The 19,232-nt window shown below is 41.5% G+C and overlaps 1 protein-coding gene across 1 annotated transcript in view; it reads right to left on the minus strand.

Moving 5' to 3' along the window:
- Nucleotides 1-19,232, minus strand: part of LOC119969537 (collagen alpha-1(XIV) chain-like) — a 200,277-nt gene that overhangs the window by 131,307 nt on the left and 49,738 nt on the right. Inside the window, 5 exon segments of the mRNA XM_038803265.1 lie at nt 1,622-1,761; nt 6,300-6,429; nt 13,717-13,862; nt 15,590-15,719; nt 17,157-17,326. Of these exon segments, the coding sequence (XP_038659193.1) occupies nt 1,622-1,761; nt 6,300-6,429; nt 13,717-13,862; nt 15,590-15,719; nt 17,157-17,326 (716 nt within the window).

Here is a 19,232-nt window from a genome sequence, read left to right on the forward strand (position 1 = left end):
ACGATGCAAGCTCGGATGCCTTTTTTCTTTCTGCTTCAGTTGGCTGGAACAGTAAGTCCTTGACGTTATGACGTACAGTGCAGGGCTGTCAAACACTCAACTTGCTGAGATGTTTAAATATAGAAATATGCAAACTGCAAAATTCCTCAAGAGTAAAGTGTGATCTAACTATATCAGAATTGGTCCAAAATTTTCACGTCTCTAAATTGTGGCAAAATTTCAATTTAGAAAATGCTCCTGTAACAAACATTTGACAAAGTAACTTTAAGTAATTGGCAATATCTCACAAGTAATGTGGGATCGCCAAAGCAATAGACACCCATAGAATAAAGAAATGGATGGAATTTAAACTCCTGACAGACACCGAGGGTGCGATTTAACGCACACAAATGTCCCGCTTTGGGCACTTCTGCCGTGGCCGCACTTTCCTCACTTCCTGCTTAGTGCTTAGCTTAGCTCGCCAGTGCAGGAAGAGAGAAGCGATATCTCGACCCTCCTCAGACAACTCACTGCGGCCTCCGGATACCTCCCTCACCTCAACTTACTTCTTGAGGGTGCTCAAACCCCCCCCCCTCACCCTACCTTTTAAGGGCAAGGCACCCCTGGTCGTTTCCTGGCACCTAGGCATCCTTGCACCCTGGCAATGTCCCTACCAGCAGTGTCACCTGTGCACCTGGCAGTGCCAGGATGCCACTGGCAAGGTGCCAAGATGGCAGTGCCAAGGTGACAGGCTGGCAGTGCCAAGGTGCCCAGCTGCCAGCAGGAGTGCCAGGGTACTACCCTGCCCAGAGCCCGATCACCCAGGAACCTCCAATAGCCTGGGAGTCCTCCCAGATGTTGGTATGCTTGGTCCATGTCCATGTGGACCAGTGCTAAACGGTGCCATGACGAGGTCTCACAGGTGCAGGTGTTAGTTCCCAGACTTTGGAAGAATCAGGCAGAGACGTATTTAAATGAACTTAATGGCTCACTTAAATATGTTAATCTGGATCGTTAGATCCCACAAGGCATTCTGAGCATCGCAAACCTCGCAAGAGGCCTCTCAAGAGATTTAACGGCTCCGTCATGGCAACATGTCAGGCACAAAGCGGCCATTCGATCTTGCCCCTAGTGACTGTAATCTCTGTTCCATTCCCACATTGAGACAGCTTTAACACTGGTGTTTTTGCTGACATCTGAGGTGCCGAATTGATTAAGCTGGGAGCTAATGCACGCTCCTCCAGGTCCCACAAGGAACACCTGGTCCACAGCTCCCTCTTTTCCACCCAGAAACCTTGTCAAACTACAACACCCCAGTCAGCTCTCCTGCCAACCACCGCTCACCTCCACCACACCCCCACACTCAATGCCATACCTGTCTGCCAGTTCCTGCTGGTCAACACCCATTTTGAACTGACAGTTGACCAGTGGAAAAATAATAAGCCCCAACTGTTAATATTGGGTAGGCCTCCCATAGCTTCCCACTTGAGAGTCAAAATTCCCCTAGTATCTGATCAGATATGCAGCACCCCAGATATACTTTATTCATGGGATTAGTATGAACTCAGGTCTCAGTTAGTGAGTTCTCGATCTTTGACCACCATTAGCAACATCTTCTTGAGTAACCCTACATGAATTGTACCTGTTTGGGATCATTTCCATTGGCAGTCACATAAATGATACGATGACTTCTCACTTTCTTTGAAGCTGTCTCCCAGTTTACTTTAACGCTGCTGTGATGAACTTCAGTAAGATGTAAATTTTCTGGTGCTTTCCGCGAAACTACAAATAAACAACATAGTATTTCAAAAACCAATTAAATAGAATCAGCATTGTTTAGTTGAGTACTCGCTAGGATGAGCTACTCTGAAATGAGTTTTCCTTTGCAGCAGTTTTATACTTGGCTTGTAGCTGCTTGCACAGGACCTGACCTTTGGTGTTCTCCACTCCTCCAAGATTGGTTTTGTGTGCACCCCCAGGCCCTACACCCCCACTGTATAGAAACATATAAACATAGAAAATAGAAGCAGGAGGAGGCCATTCGTCCCATCGAGTCTGCTCCACCATTCATTATGATCATGGCTGATCATCAAGTTCAATACCCTGATCCCGCCTTGCCCCCATATCCCTTCAGCCTCGAGAGCTATTTTAATTCCTTCTTGAGATTACACAACATTTTGGCCTCAATTACTTTCTGTGGTAGCAAATTCCACAGATTCACCATCTCTGGGTGAAGACATTTCTCACTTCAGTCCTAAAAGGTTTACCCCTTATCTTCATACTATGACCCCCAATTCTGGACTTCCCCCACCATTGGCAACATTCTTTCGGAATCAACCCTGTCTAATTCTGTCAGAATTTCATAAGTTTCTATGAGATCCCCTGTCACTCTTCTAAACTCCAATGAATATAATCCTAACTGACTTAGTCTCTCCTCTTATGACAGTCCCACCATCCCAGGAATCAGCCTGGTAAACCTTCTCTACACTGTTTCCATAGCAAGAACATCCTTCCTCAGATAAGGACACCAAAACTGCACACAATACTCCAGGTGTGGTCTCACCAATGCCCTATACAATTGCAGTAAAACATGTCTATTCCTATACTCAAATCCTCTTGCTATGAAGGCCAATATATCATTTGCCTTCTTTAGGCCTGCTGTACCTATGCGCTTACTTTCTGTGACTGATGCAAGAGGACATCAAGGTCTCTCTGAGTATTCACCTCTCTCAATGTACACCCATTAAAATAATAATCTGCCTTCCTATTTTTGCTACCAAAGCAGATAACCTCACATTTATCCACATTATGCTGCATCTGCCATGCATGCGTCCACTCAGCCTGTCCAAATCCCGCTGAAGCATCTCTGCATCCTCCTCAAAGTCACCGTCCCACCTAACTTTGTATCATCTGCAAATTTGGAAATAATACATTTAGTTCCTCGCCCCAATCATTAATATATAATGTGAACAGTTGGGGTCCTAGCACAGGTCCTTGCAGTATCCCGCTAGCCACTGCCTGCCAATCAGAAAAACAGCCATTTATTCCAACTTTTTGCTTCCTGTCTGCTAACCACCTTTCTATCAATCTCATGATACTACCTATAATCCCATGCATTTGTCAAAAGCCTAAATAAACCGCATCCACTGGTTCTCCTTGTTCACCTCTACTAGTTACATCTTCGAAGAACTCTAGTAGATTTGTCAAGCATGATTTTTATTTCATAAATCCATGCTGACTTTGTCTGATTACATCACTGCTTTCCAAACGCTGTGCGATGATATCATTGATAATTGACTCCAGCAACGTCCCTACTACCGACATTAGGCTCACTGGTCTACAGTTCCCTGTTTTCTCTCTGCCTCCCTTTTTGAATAGAGGGGCTACATTCGCTACCCTCCAATCTGTAGGAGCCATGCCAGGATCCAAAGAATTTTGGAAAATGACCACCAATGGATCTACTCTTTCTTGGGCCACTTGCTTAAGTACTCAGGCCCTGGAGATTTGTCCGCCTTCAAACCCATTAATTTCCCCAAAACTATTTCTTTGCTAATACTAATTTCCTTCAGCTCCTCACTAAAACTTTGATTCTCAGAACTTCCAGTACATTATTCATGTCTTCCTTTGTCAAGACAGAAGCAAAGTACGAATTTAGTTCCTCAGACATTTCTTTGTTCCCTGTTTTGAATTCCCCTGTTTCTGACTGTAAGGGGTCTACATTAGATTTTATCAATCTTTTTCTCTTTACATACCTATAGAAACTTTGACAGTCAATACCTTTAGCTAACTAGGTCACATACACCAGAATTCCATTCCTATTCCTTTCGCCTCCTTCTTCACCTTCAAGGCGATCTTTAAAATTCACTTCTTTGATCAAGCTTTTGGTCATCCTGCCTAATCTCACTTTATTTGGCTCAGAATCAATTTTCTTTATGACTCTGTAAACCACGGAGATATTTTTTGACTAGCATGGTACTATAAAAATACAAATAGCATTTGCTGTTATATTATGAAACGCACAGTGAATGATAATATTGTATATTTTTCATGGCATTGTATAAGAGAGAAAAATATTGGTAACTTGCTGTCCTGTAATTGCATAATTCCCTCATTCTTTGTCATGTTCATTCCCTGTCCTTGTTCCTCTCCATTGCCTTTTCCATTTCCACCTCGCTGTCTCACACTAATCTCATTCTGCAGTCTGCATAATTCTTTTCAACCATTTGGTTCGCTGTTTTTCTTTCATGATTGCTACAAATCTCATCTTCCCTGTTTCTTCCTCCTTCTTTACTTCCACATCTCTGTGGTGGTCGTGGTCTTTCACTGATGTGTTTAATGGGGTGATTTTGTGACTTGACTGGTGAAAGTTGCTGCTTAACTGCACAGTGTGTTATTAGATTAGAAAGTATGTTAGCAGTCAAAAATGTCTCGATGCATTATTGCCTTTATCTGTTGGAAAAATGTACAGTGGGCCCATGGCTTTGCCCACAGTGTGTAGAGAAATTTCCAACCATCAGGTCAAAAGAGTGTCAGGAAGCCGAAACCTTGGGGATTATTCAGTTGTTATCCAACAAGCTGTTTCACCCAGCACATGCCAGCTACTTAATGCGGACAATTTTCCATGAATGGGCGATAAGACAAATTCAAGAGACGATCTGCTTTCACTTCTTGAAATTGAATTTTGCCCATGGCGCCATCACTATTTGCTAATGGATCTAATGATGACATAATAACTCCTCGTAAATCAGTCAAAGTATTGCTCATAATGGTTTTATAATGACAGCAGCCTTACGTCATGTAGAGAATAATAGGTCTCCCATGACACTGTACATGATAAGTTGGGTGTTTTAGAAGAACAGGAGTGTTGTGCCAAGGAGCAATATCATGGATTTGTTAGCAATGAAGTGAGCACTGATATATACTGAAGGGGATGCCCGGGGTCTGGAAATGCTGGGATGGAGCCTTACAGGTTAGAAGTAGATTGAGGGGGTTTCAATGTACAGAAATGCTGGAAGAAGGGTTCTACAATACTAGAAATACTGTTAATAGGGCCTAATTGGAACACTGAAGTGGATATCAGAGAGGGGCCTAGATAGGGTAGACAGGAAAGACTTGTTTCCCTTAGCTGAGGGGGCCAATTACCAGGGGGCATAGATTTCAAGTGATTGGTAGAAGGATTAGAGGGGACATGAGGGAAAGCTTTTCCAAGCTAAGGGTGGTAAGCATCTGGTATTCGCTGCCGGAGTTGGTGGCTGAGGTCGAAATGCTCAACACATTTAAAAGGTACTTGGATCTGCATCTAAAGTGCTGTGACCTCCAAGACTTTGGACCAGATGCTGGAAAGTGGGATTAAAATGAGCCGCTAGTTTCTTTTTTCTCTTTTTTGGCCAGTGCAGACTGATGGACTGAATGGTCTCATTCTGTACCGTAACCTTGCTGTAGTTCTTTGGGTCCTGTGAGTTGCAAGACATGAATACAGAAAACAAACAAAGCAGGGAAACTTAACGAAGCAAAGGTGAGGCTGCATAAACTGCTATCTTTACCTTTACTTCTTTTTTGCCATAAAACCTATAATAATCACATTGTGTAAGCGAAGATAGGGTATGCTCCCAACAAAACCAACAGCGGCAAGACAGCCAAGCTGAGAATAGAAGCTCAACAGACTCCAACCCATACCAAAGAGAGAGGAGCAAGCCTTTATTCAGAAAATTGTATCAGGAATTTCAATTGCAGAAGAATTATCAATCAACACACTCAGGCTTGTTGTCAGACAGACTTCAGAACAGGTCGCATGATCTCAATCATTTTACCTTAAAGACAGTCCCAAAACATAACAATCTTATAAACTGCATAGCTGTAACAAACTGAAAAACTACATTAAGTTAATTAGTGCCAAACATAGCCTGTTATGACAGGCCCGGGCCTTATAAATGTGAACACCCAGCCAAGCATTTGCACATTGACCTGTTCCACTATAAATGTGAACAGCATTGTCGTCACCTGGTGAGCTCCCAATTCAACCAAGAGATCTGTGAGCAATAGTGACTGGAGGCACATTTCAGGAGTGGAGGGTAGGGACAAATATTGGTGATCGGACCATGTTCCTACTTCACTTCTCCTGGCATTGTTGCCTGATGACAGGAGCTGTCGGAACACTTGGAATAGGGCGTCCAGCTACCCTCTCAGAAAGTGATTCGGGGAAACATGAAGAAATAGGGAGAAAATATAGCAAAACAGCAGAGCAAGTGTAGCAAGTTGAGCCAAACAATACAAGTCAATTACACAATCTAAAAACTGTGCTGATGAACGATTTGACTCACGTGTTGCTTGCTGTGCAGTTACTGGTTCACTTGTTTCCTCTCCATATAAAGCATACGCTGTTATAACGTACTCTGCATTTGCAGAAAGGCCTTCTATTTCGATATCCGCATACTGAGCATCAACTCTCACCTGTTATTACACCAATGATCAAGTTCAAATATTTTGACAGGAACAGTAGCAATTACTTATCATTAAAGAGTAAAGAATCTTCCTTCATAGTCCCTGCCAAATTACTGTTTTGAACATTGTCAAAGAATTCATAGTATTTCTGTCAACCTTCCGGAACTACAATCAACTTCAAGTTGAAGGGAATCCATAAAGATAATAAGAGCCCACATTACAGGTTGTGGACTTTCAAACACTATTATGGGTTTCCACAGCAGATTTTTCTAAACAAACGCACAAAGACTATATACTACCTCAATGGGAGGACTCTGAATCAAAAACTGTGACATTGAGTTCTCTCCAGGATTTGAACATACAGGCTTACAACGATACGGACTGACAATTGATTAGGAAGCCAGATAGGAATTGAGGAAACATCCCCAATTGACAGGATATGATAACTGGTGTTCCCCAGAGATCTGGACGAGGACCTCAACTTTTCTCCATATAAGGCGGGATCTTCCTCGCCCCTCTCACACGTGTTTCACGGCGGTCAAGGTGGCCTGCCATTAGCCAACAGTGGGATTTTGTTTTTATAAATTTAAGTACCCAATTATTTTTTTCCAATTAAGGGGCAATTTAGCATGGCCAATCCACCTAGCCCGCACATCTTTGGGTTGTGAGGGCGTAACACACGCAGACACGGGGCGAATCTGGAAACTCCTCACAGACAGTGATCCAGAGCCGGGATCGAACCTGGAACCTCAGCGCCGTGAGGCAGCAATGCTATCCACTGTGCCGCCATGCTGCCCTCACAGTGGGATATTTTGGTTCCTGCCACCGAGGAACCCACGGTGGGGGTTCGCCGCCAGTGGCACTCGAAGATCCCATTGGCGGGAACGGCCGGAAAATCGCAGCCTTTGCTTCTGTGCTAGCTCTCTGAAAGAGCAGCTCAGCTAGTTCCATGGCCCCTTCTATTGCCCAGTATCTCTGAAAACCTTTTCTCTTTAGATAATTATTCAATTTCCTTAAGGAAGCCATGATTCCGGACACCAACAATAAGCTGCATGAAGAATTTTTCCTTCTTTTGCCTTAGTTGGTTTTTGTCGTTCACTTTAAATGTGTGACCTCTGTTTCTGGCAATGGAGCTAGTTTCTCGCTCCCTCCTCTGTCCAGACCCCTCATGATTTTGACTGCTTCTGCACTCAGCCTTCTCCTCTCTTAAGAGAACAGCCCCTGGTGCTCCATGTATCCAAGTAGCTGAAGTCCCTCACCCCTGAAAACATTTTCTTCAAGTTTCTCTGCACCCTCTTTAAAGCCTTCCATAGGTGTGGTGCCCAGAGTAATCAAATATGCTAACCTCCTTTAATATTCCAACTATAAAAGCTCAGGAAACCAGAAAAGGTAAACTATACAATATTTAATAAACCAACATAAAGTAAAGATCGCAAGGCGGCATGCAGTTCAAAGGTCCCAACCGGGATTACCGATCTCGACAAGGCAAGTGGTCACCCCACTACCTTCCCACCCACCTCAGAGCTCACCCCCACAATTGGGGGCAGGGTGGGTGCTGAAATTGGCAACCCGCCTGCACATTCAAATCGGTAATCAAGGGCCAATTAAGCTTGTTACCAAGGCAATAGAGTGAGCAGCCCCATTTTTAAACTCTATTCTTCAAAGGGCAGGAAGAAAAGGGGTGTGATTCGATCATAAGAGGCTACCCTTTGTGGAACAGGAGCCAGCATAAGATCATAAGATGTAGGAGCTGAATTAGGCCATTTGGCCCATCATGGCTGATATGTGTCTCACCCCATTCTCATGCCTTCGACCCATAACCCCTGATCTCCTTATTAATCAAAAACCTATCTATCTCTGTCTTAAAGATACTCAGTGATTTGGCCTCCACAGCCTTCTGCAGCAACGAGTTCCACAGATTCACCACCCTCTGGCTGAAGAAATTCCTCATTTCTGTTTTAAAGGATCGACCCTTCAGTCTGAGGCTGTGCCCTTGTGTTCTAGTTTTTCCTACTAGTGGAAAAATCCTCTCCACATCCACTTTATCCAGGCCTCTCAGTATTCTGTAAGTTTCAATGAGCACGCTCTTATCCTTCTAAACTCCATTGAGTACAGGCCCAAAGTCCTCAACTGCTCATCATATGACAAGTCCTTCATTCCGGGGATCATTCTTGTGAACCTCCTCTGGACCCTCTCCAAGGCCAGCATGTCCTTCCTTTGATATTACATCCAAAACTGCTCACAATATTCCAAATGGGGTCTGACCACAGCCTTATACAGCCTCAGCAGTACATCCCTACTGTTGTATATTAACCCTCTAGACATGAATGCTAACATTGCATTTGTCTTCCAAACTGCCAATTGGACCTGCACCTTAAGAGAACCTCAGAGAATCCTGAACTTGGACTCCTAAGCCCCTTTGTGCTTTTAATTTCTGAATCCTTTTCCCATTTAGAAAATAGTCTGTGCCTCTATTCTTCCTACTAAAGTGCATAATCTCACACTTTTCCACATTGTATTCCATCTGCTACTTCTTTGCCCACTCTCCTAGCCTGTACAAGACCTTCTGCAGCTTTCCTCCTTCCTCAACACAACCTGCCCCTCTACATATCTTTATATCATCTGCAAACTTAGCAACAATGCCCTTAGTTCCTTCTTGCAGTTCATTAACGTATATCGTGAATAGTTGTGGTCCCAACACTAACCCCTGCGGAACACCACTAGTCACCAGCTGCCATCCTATAAAAGACTCCTTTATCCCCACTCTTTGCGTTCTGCCTGTCAGCCAATCCTCTATCCAAGCCAGTATGTTGCTGCTAACATCATGGGCTCTTATTTTATTTAGCAGCCTCCTGTACGGAACCTTGTCAAAGGCCTTCTGGAAATCTCAACAGATCACGTCCACTAGTTCTCCTTTGTCGAACTTCATGGTTACCTCCTCAAAGAATTCTAGTAGATTCATCAGCCATGACCTTCCCTTGATGAATCTGTGTTGACTCAGTCCTATTTTACCATCCACTTCTAAGTACTCCGCAATCTCATCCTTATTAATGGACTCTAAAATTTTCCAACAACCGAAGTCAAGCTAACCGGTCCATAATTTCCTGTCTTCTGCCTCCATACCTTCCGAAACAGGGGTGTTACATTAGCCATTTTCCAATCCTCTGGGTCCCTCCCTGCCTCTTGTGATCCCTGAAAGATCCCTGAAAGAACCCCGTGGTGTAGTTCATCCGGTCCGGGTGATTTATGTACCTTCAAACCTTTCAGTTTCCCCAGCACCTTCTCCTTGGTGATGACCACTTCACACACCTCTGCCCCCTGACTCTCTTGAAGTTCTGGAAACCAGTGTTGATTCGCGCTGGCCTCATGCTGTGCCAATGGGGATGCAGAATCCTGGAAAGCAGGAGACTTCAGCCTTGAACGGACTGACCATACTTAAATGAGTCTAAAGACTCATTTATATACGCAAGCCTGGTTCACGCCCATGAGCCAAATCATGTTGGGTGCCACAGGTTGGGAGCATTGCGCTCCATTTAGCGCCCAGCGCAAAGCACTTTTAGGGGCCTGGTGCAACAGAGCATTAAAATCATGCCCAAAGTGTTCTACATTAAAGTGACAATTGCATCATCAGAATCTATACATTATCATATTCAAGGCTCGTGTTTCTTTTTCTTCTAATTTCCAGTTTTAAACTAGGAAAGGAATGTTTCATTTAAGCCTACCGTCTCTTTTATCACTTATAGGCATTGTTCCATTCTCAAGTCCACTTTCCAAATGCACACATGGTAACTTCACATTTTGATTTAACAGACAAAATGTCATTTTTATACATTAACATTTAATTTATTATTTTGTCAAAATCTCTTTTAGCTGTTTCAAAAATATTGTTAAGATGCTTCTTATGTTCTCTCAAAATAGAATTGTACTCTTGCTTTGTTTGTTCTTTCAACTTTGGGATCTTGTTGTTTCCCCCAGTCCCATTTCAACCGAGGCCTTTTCAATTCTCTTTGAGCCATGTCAATCACTTCCGCTCTCCGAAGAGTCATAGTTTATACTAATCCTTCGACCTTTTTGCACGAGTTTTGAACTATTTCAATGCAGTATTTGGCAAACTGTTTACTTGCCTTCCTTCAACTATTACTTCTTGAGTAGCATCACCAACAGGCATTTTTAAATCAGAGTCTCTGGTCATTGATTCAGAAAGTTCACATTGCAATTTCAGTCCTTCTGTTTGGCAATCCGAAGTGCTCAATTTTGCAAGCACTTCAGTTGTTTTTTAATTGTCCATTACTGACTTTGATACATCAGTATATTACTTGGGTCAGTTCTTTGCTCAACGGTATCAGTATTCCACAATGAGTTTTTATTAATGAGAACAACTTTCAAATTGCAGGACTGCATACCATCCACCTTCTTCGTTTTCTTCATTTTGCTTTGAAGTTCAAAAACCTCATTGATCTTATCATTTTTTTTTAAAAAGTTTTTTCCAATTAAGGGGCAATTTAGCGTGGCCAATCCACCTACCAAGCACATTTTAGTGTTGTGGGGTGAGACCCACACAAACACGGGGAGAATGTGCAAACTCCAGTGGCTCGGGGCCGGGATCAAATGCGGGTCCTCGGTGCCGTAAGACAGCCACTACGCCACCCACTCATCGTTCTTTTCATGACCACGTTCTAACAGTTCGTTCGTTTTGCTTTTGTATCCTGCATTCAACCAATTATTCTGATTTACTAGGACCTCCTTTTCTTGTTCAAGGCATTTTCCAAGATACTTCACTAATACATCACGGGCGGGATTCTCGGTCACCCCACACCAGTTTTCTGGTGCGGCGCGCCCCCGCCGACAGTGGGATTCTCCGTCCGCCAGCCGGCCAATGGGATTATCCATTGTGGGCAGCCCCACGCCGTTGGGAAATCCCCAGGCGTGTGCGCGCTGCCGGTGAAGCGGAGGATCCGCCGACGGAGAATCCAGCCCCAGATACTTGTAGTTCATCATGTTTTAACTGACGATCGTCCTTTGCCAAGTTTGCTTCTTCAAGTTTATTTTTTAGACAGTCCAAGTCCTCAGTCACATGTCCCAGTTTTCCTGACTTATTTCAATTGTTCTCCTCAGCTCTCTTTTTTCATTCTCAAACTCTTCTTTCATACGTGAAAGTTGATGTTCTGTGTTTATTGGGTTTTCCTTCAATTGTTTGTTATCTGCAATAAATGTCTCATTTTTGTCTACTGTAGTTTCCAATCATTTATAAAGATCACCATGATCAACTGTATGCTGCTATACCATTATCATATTACTGACTCCGCAAGCCAAATTTATATCGAGGACGATATCTATTTCTCTAATAAGTAATTTAAGAATAATTTCCACCGTAACAATTTCATTTAAAAAATTACTTCTTAAGTTAACTTCACACAAAGGAAAAGGTTCATCCCTTCCATTAATATCCCTTATTAATACTTTTTCTTTCATAAAATTTCCTGGAATACAAATTATATCAGCAGCCATCATCAAATCATCAATGATTGATCTCCTCCCGTATCTCTTAAAATTTTAATTTGTTTACTTATTTTGTTAGACGAGTAAGGGAAAACTTCTCCCTTTGAAACAACATATTCAGAACCTCCAATAGCCTGACTTCCTACGCCAATACTCAAATAATTCTTGTAACTATCATGAGACTTATTCCCCTTTCCCATTGATTCTGAAGGAGCACGTTTCACCTGTACCACTGCTAAAGTTATAACAACCATCTCCTTTTCAGATGCTTCTTTTTCTACTACTGCAACTGACCTTCCATTTAGTTTACTACAATCTGCATTTATATCATAGAATTATTATAGAATGTCCCACTTTGTTACAATGGAAACATTGAGGCTCACAAATGTCATTTCCACCCTCAGCACCTTACTTCTTGATCTGAGGTGACCATTCCCAATTGTTCCATCGCTTTCTCAGCTATTTGTTCTCTTTTCTCTATCTCACCTTCTAGCCTTCTTATGTTTAAAAGGATGATAGAAAAAAAGGTTTGGTTCTATGGACCTGTTCAAAATTATCAGCTAGCTATGCTGCCTAACTAGCAGTTTTAACTTTTTGTTCCTTAACATGCTTCTAATAACCAAAGGAAGTGAATATTTAAATACCTTGGTCTCTGATCATTTAACTTCAGACTTCTTGGACACTTTTCTTCAAATTTCTAGTTTCCTTAACTAGCTGGATATTCGATTTCCGGCATCTGTTTTCTTAACCATCACTCCATAGTATGACTTTTCTTCTAGCAAGGCTGAGAGATGCGTTCCCCCTCTAGCCGTTAAAACCATCTTCTTTTGGCAGAGCTGTGAGGGCTGCCTTCTCTTGCATTACATATTTCCAACTTTTATCAAATGAGCTAAACGAAAACTTAAAAGCTTCTCTACCTTACTTGACCTTTGGCCAAGATCAAGCGTCAGATCAAGCCCAAGATGAGGTGAAATGCCTTTTCTTGTCTGCTTGGATACCTGAATTGACTTCAATTTGAATTGACTTTTGGAGCAAGCAATGAGATGGATTAAGGGTTTGCCCTGTCCACTCTGCACATTGGCTTTGTAATTTTAAGGACGGGATAAAACAAAAATCACGGCCCCATTGCTAAGCAACACCTACATTATTTTTATTTATTCTTCACACTGGAGCCTTCTCAAAGCACAGCAGAAACATTGTTGGAACTTAACCAACCCTCACACATACAAATACCTTTGTTCAGCATGAATCTAATGATAGGTTTCACCCTTCCAGGCACAGAAACATTAAATTAAACAAATTTAAAATTATACCTTAATTCTAATCTTTATCCAATACAAATCTAAATCCCTTAAAACTACCTTTACTTTTCTAACACCATCCAGTTACAACATCAATTGGGATTGTAACACTATACAAAGACAAGTTTTGATCTTGTTAAGGTTGAAGCAATGTAGGTAAGATTCATCCTACATTGACAAAGAGAATTGACATTGACAAGGTGTAAAAAACAGTGCAGGTTGACTTGTTGTCAGATTCTGCCATCTACCCCAACAGGAAAGGTTCACCTCCACGCTATTAGCTCAATAATCTACCGTGCAGGAAATCCCCAGTCTAAATGTGAAACCTTTTAGTCTGTGGCCTATTACAGTCTTGTATTAGTTACCTTGTAGCTTCAGCATTACATCAAATCCCAATTTTAATGAGCATTTTCATGAAGCAGTGAGATGATCTGATAAAAATTCTTTAAAGAAAGATATATGAAATACATGATAAATCTGTTGTAACACAAATTACCTCTTTTCCTTCATCTGTTCCATCACTAGAAACTTGCTCATACAGGACCATATACTGAGTAGCTCCATCCTGAGGTTGCCATTTAATTCTCATACTGTTGTGTGTCACATCATAGATCGTAAGATTATTCAATGATGGAAAAGATGCTAAAATGAATAATTTTGCAAATTTAAAACCAGCTAGGATATCTGTATAAACTGAAAATGACTCTTGAAATCAATGGTAAAAACATCATGAATTCATAAGTCATTCCTTTACCCGCTATTTAATATAGGAGGTAACCCATGCATTTCAAATGAGCTAATATCTTGAATAAAACAATGGCTACAAATATTACCAGTTCAAATTGCAGTGCTTTTCCACAAATGTCAGCAGCACTAATTTCCAGGCTTATACTCCTTCAAAAGTATATCATACCAAAAGAGGCTATCCCATGTATGAAAGTGTTGAAAGATTCATTAAAAACCACTAAGTGACCTTTTACTGATAACATATTCTCCTAATTGCTATAAAGAGAGTTAACAATGATATGCAGTGATGCAAAGGTTTTATATATTTATATGGACATTACCCATTAATGCTATTCAATCATTTAGACTGTTGTTAAAATATTGGAGGTTGAAGCTAGCTTTCAATAAGTGAGCTAAGTCATTATTCGTAGGGTGCTTCATAGTCAAACACACAGAGTTCAAGTGGAATAACTAGCCAATTTTTCTGTCAAAGGAATTGTGACGGTTAGAGAATTCCATAACAGTCAGATGCTTTAGCCAATTCTAATCTGTTACGGTTAGTATAGGATTTGGAAATCAACTTCTGTCGCGTGCCAACAAGTAGAACTTAGTTCAATTATTGATGTAACCTAATCAACAGCATGCCATCTCTTGTAGTAAAATGCACTTTTTACCTATGATATCTCCACCATGTTGCAGGAGTCATGAGAATGCTCTAGAACACTTCAGATATAAATCACAAAACTTCTGGGGCAATTTGCTATGTGAAGAGACTTAAAGAAGTGCTGTCAACAGAAATTTATGATCATCCTGAAAAAATGAATGTATAAGTGGCACGACATGCTGGACACAAACTCACTAATTATTCTGGGAAGGTCAATCCTTCAGTATGGAGACAAAATATATGCAGATTAGACCTCAAGCATCATCAGGTATTTCCTATTTTGCATAAGGGTGATGGATCCCAGCTCAACGGTGAATGGCTAAGTAAAGTTATGTAAAGCTGACCATTCTATTCCACATTGGCCTAAACAAGTTTAGTCCAGCAGTCCTTCAAAGTGGTTTTCAGGGAGATAGGAAGAAAAGCTCACTGACACTTGTACATTCTCAGAAATACGATCTATATCACATAAAAGAACAGAGAAGGAGACTAAAATTCTACATACATCTAAGATTCTGGTTTAGAGGATGCAAGTTACAGGTTTCCAGGGAACTCCATACCTGATGAGAAAGAAGTCTTACAACACCAGATTAAAGTCCAACAGGTTTTTTTTCGAATCACTAGCTCCGAAATCTGAACTTTAACCTGGTGTTGTAAGACTTCTTACTGTGTCCACCCCAGTCCAAAGACAGGATCTCCACATTATGAGAAAGAGGAAGCCTTTATTGAACAAATAGTGATCAGATTAACAGACGATTAACAGGGGCACTTTCAGATCTAGGATTCTTATATGAAGGGTGCTTTCAAATTAATAAAACCCAGGGATATTGAAATCAAATGAAGGATGTTTGCCTTAAATTTTTGGCTCACATTAATGGTTAATGAGAATGTAGGACAGCACCCATAAATATGGCAAGTTATTTATAATCTAAATAATATTCTATAATAGAGCTCTTTAAGACTTGGTGCTTCTGTAACATACATGTAATTCCTATGCCCCGGAGACCTTCACCAGCAAAGCCTTCATAGATAGGAAATACTGCCATTTGGTATTCAGTAAGGGAGTGTAAATTCTCTAGGACCACAGATGAAACTGTTCCATCCACAATCACCTGAAAAACAAAAGCACCTCACAATTCAAAGTTAAAAGGTCTATTAATCATTATACAGTTGCTATCTGTAATCTATGTGATTCCATATGGTGCCACAATGAAGACCACTAGATGATGATTTGGTTGCTATAATAGTTCCCTATTCCCCATTCAACCTCTATTCTCAGCCCTACAATCCTTTGCTCTATTCTCCACCTTTGGATTGTCACATGCCCACTACTAATAGCCCCGCAATTGTCTCTGTTCCCTCCCAACCCCACAAGGACCCACCCTTCCTACACTTGGCTGTGCCAAACACAACCCAACCTCCTCCTCAACCAATGAATATTCTTGTGGTAAAAGCCCTGCAAATTGAACAATAAGTAGCACATATCTTTGGAATAAAGGGATGGTTGTATCTGAATATTCTTCCCAACTAATTTTGAATGTCTCAGAATTACATTTGAAAGCACCATTCCCCAGTTTGTTACTTTACTTACATTAGGTAATTAAATTCTAGATTTTTCAGTTCAAAATGTGATTTTGATTTATTCCAAGTAAACCATATAATTTCAAGATACTATCCTCCCATAGCACCAAACTATCCGTAATCAAATTCACAACTAATATTCTCTGTGACAGTGGCCATGGTACATTATTATTCATTGTCCACTCCGCAGTCTTTGACCATACGCCTTCAATGCCTCTCCTCATTGTATTTACCATTGCTTGCTTCCATTCCTGCCTATCTAATTGTAGCTGAGCCATTCGAGCAATGCCTTCTCTACCCATATCTTATCATTGTCGCAGGAGTCTGTCAAGGATTCTTTGTGGGCCCTCATTGCTTTCCTCTGTAGGCAACATCATCCAAAACATGGGGTCAAATTCATTTACTGTCTCTTCAATATCCAGTGTTGGATGAGCCATAATTTCTCAACTGAACATTGGGAAAATACAACCATTTGTCCCTGCTATAAATTCCATATCTTCCCTGCTGTCTCCATCCTCCTCTCCTGCATTGTCCTCAGCGCAACCCCCGCCACCCCATCTATCCTTTAATAATTAAAACCACCTACTTTCATCTCTGTAACATCACCTGCATAATCCCTATCTCAGCAATCTCTATGGAAACCCTCCTCATTCCTTTGGCATCTGTGGACGTGCTTATTCCAGGGACTGGTTTAGCTCACTCGGCTAAATCGCTGGCTTTGAAAGCAGACCAAGCAGGCAGCAGCACGGTTCGATTCCCGTACCAGCCTCCCCGGACAGGCGCCGGAATGTGGTGACTAGAGGCTTTTCACAGTAACTTCATTGAAGCCTACTCGTGACAATAAGAGATTTTCATTTCATTTCATTTAATTCTGGAAAATCTAGCATCCTCCATCCTCTGATAACATTTCCTTATTTAGCTCTGTCGTCTGCATTCAATCCTCAGTAAGGTAGTATTTGACTTGATACCTCTTCTGGTTTTTCCCCTTTAGTTGGATAATATACAACACGGTATTTTTTGGCTTTTTTGGGGCCGTGCGTCCAGCTGATGTTGAAACTCCTGGCTCTTATATCAGATATAACCAGATTCGTCGGGGTTGGATATAAAAAGATACCACTGCCAGGTCTGTCATGTTCACCTAACAATTGAAACAAGAAACATCGGGAATAAAATAATTTCAAAACATTTCTCCACGTCTGCTTCACTACGTGTGCGGCCACAACACATCCAAATTATTTGCAACACCCAACTTTCCCTTTCTCAACCATTTTAAGGTTTCACCATCAAATGTGGAGACCCTGGTGGAGCCAGGAGGAAGTTGTTGTCACTGCTTGCAGATGAAAGGCTTCAAATAAATGCCTTTATCCACTAGGCTAGGGAATGCATTTCCCAATAGTAGAGATATGCATCTTCCCCACTAAAGGGTTATGTGTTTTGGAACACTTCAAGGCTATTGTTGCTAATGAGTGTTCAACACGGAATTGAATTGAATTGAATTTGAATTTGATTTATTGTCATGTGTACCGAGGTCCGGTGAAAAGTATTGTTCTGCATGTTCCCCGATTGAGGATGGAGGAACATTACTCTGCATCATGCCATGGGATTAACATGCTTTCAGGACTTCATCAATATTTCAAACCTTTACAAGTCTGCCATGTTACATTTTGCCAGGTTCACTACTGTTGCAATTGATTGAATTGCAAAATCAATCATTAATGTTTCAAATACTCCCTTCCCCAACCCGAGCAACATTGATATCCTGTGTTCATTTGCTAATATTAGCTACAATATTATCTAACCTTGTGACTGAAAGGTAGGTATTGCACAGTGCTGTCACCCTCCATGTTATCTGTTAATAGTTAGGAATATACAGCGAGGTTAGTACTATTGACTCAGCACCAGGACCGGGTGCGATTCGGACCTTGGTGATTGCCTGTATGGAGTTAGCATGTTCTCCCCATGTTTGCCTGCGTTTCCTTCGGGTGCTCCAGTTAGGTGCGCATGTTAGGTGCATTGGTCATACTAAAATTGTCCCTTGGTGTCCAGGAATGCGCAGGTCAGATTACAGGTATGGGGCGGGGTGGGTAGAATACTCCTTTGGAGGGCGAATGGACTGAATGAACTCCTTCTTCACTGTAGGATTCAGTGATTGATTAAGCAAATAAGTTTGTGATATTCTTGTACCAGTTACCTCATGCAAGGCAGTGGTGTAGTCGTATCATGGCTGGACTAGTAATCCAGAGACCCAGGGTAATGTCTGGGACCTGGGTTCAAATCTCGCCAGGGCAGATTGTGGAATTTGAATTCAATAAAAAAACAAATCTGAAATTAAAAGTCGAATGATGATCATGAAACATTGTCGATTGTCATAAAAGAAAACCCATCTGATTCACTAATGTCCTTTAGGGAAGGAAATCTGCCATCCTTATCCGGTCTGGCTTACATGTGACTCCAGATCCAGAGCAATGTTGTTGACTCTTAACTGCCCCCTTAGTGATGGGCAATAAATGCTGGCCCAGCCAGCGAAGCCCACATCCCATAAACAAATAAAGATCAAACAATGATTTGTACTATACACTCAATAACATCACAGATCTAATCGGATTGTTTATGCTTCATGAAAAACACTCAACTGTGTTAATCTCCTGTAATGTCTATTTTTAATAATTGATTATTTTTTAATGGTGTGTGGTTTTCAAAAAGGCCTAGCTGCAAATGCGGACAAGAGAGCAGTAAAACATTGCTTCAACCAAACATGTATTAATTTATCATCATCGGGATTCCCTACAAGTAAACAGCTAGTACCACTTGGTGTGGTAATTCAGACAGGCTATTAAACCTAATGACCATTACAATCAGGAACTTCCAATGGTGGCTTTCTAACTCACCACACTTTTTCAACTGCCTCTGAAATTTTGTTCAGCCATAGTGATTCATGGACCCCAGATTTCATTGGGTAACAAAGGACAAATTTGTGCTAGAGTGATAGCAAGAGAGAGGGTCATATTGAGGGTGTATTTTGGATCCCACAGGGTTCTGCCCTT

This window comes from Scyliorhinus canicula, chromosome 7 (assembly GCF_902713615.1).
Source record: "Scyliorhinus canicula chromosome 7, sScyCan1.1, whole genome shotgun sequence".
Taxonomy (NCBI): Eukaryota; Metazoa; Chordata; class Chondrichthyes; order Carcharhiniformes; family Scyliorhinidae; genus Scyliorhinus; species Scyliorhinus canicula.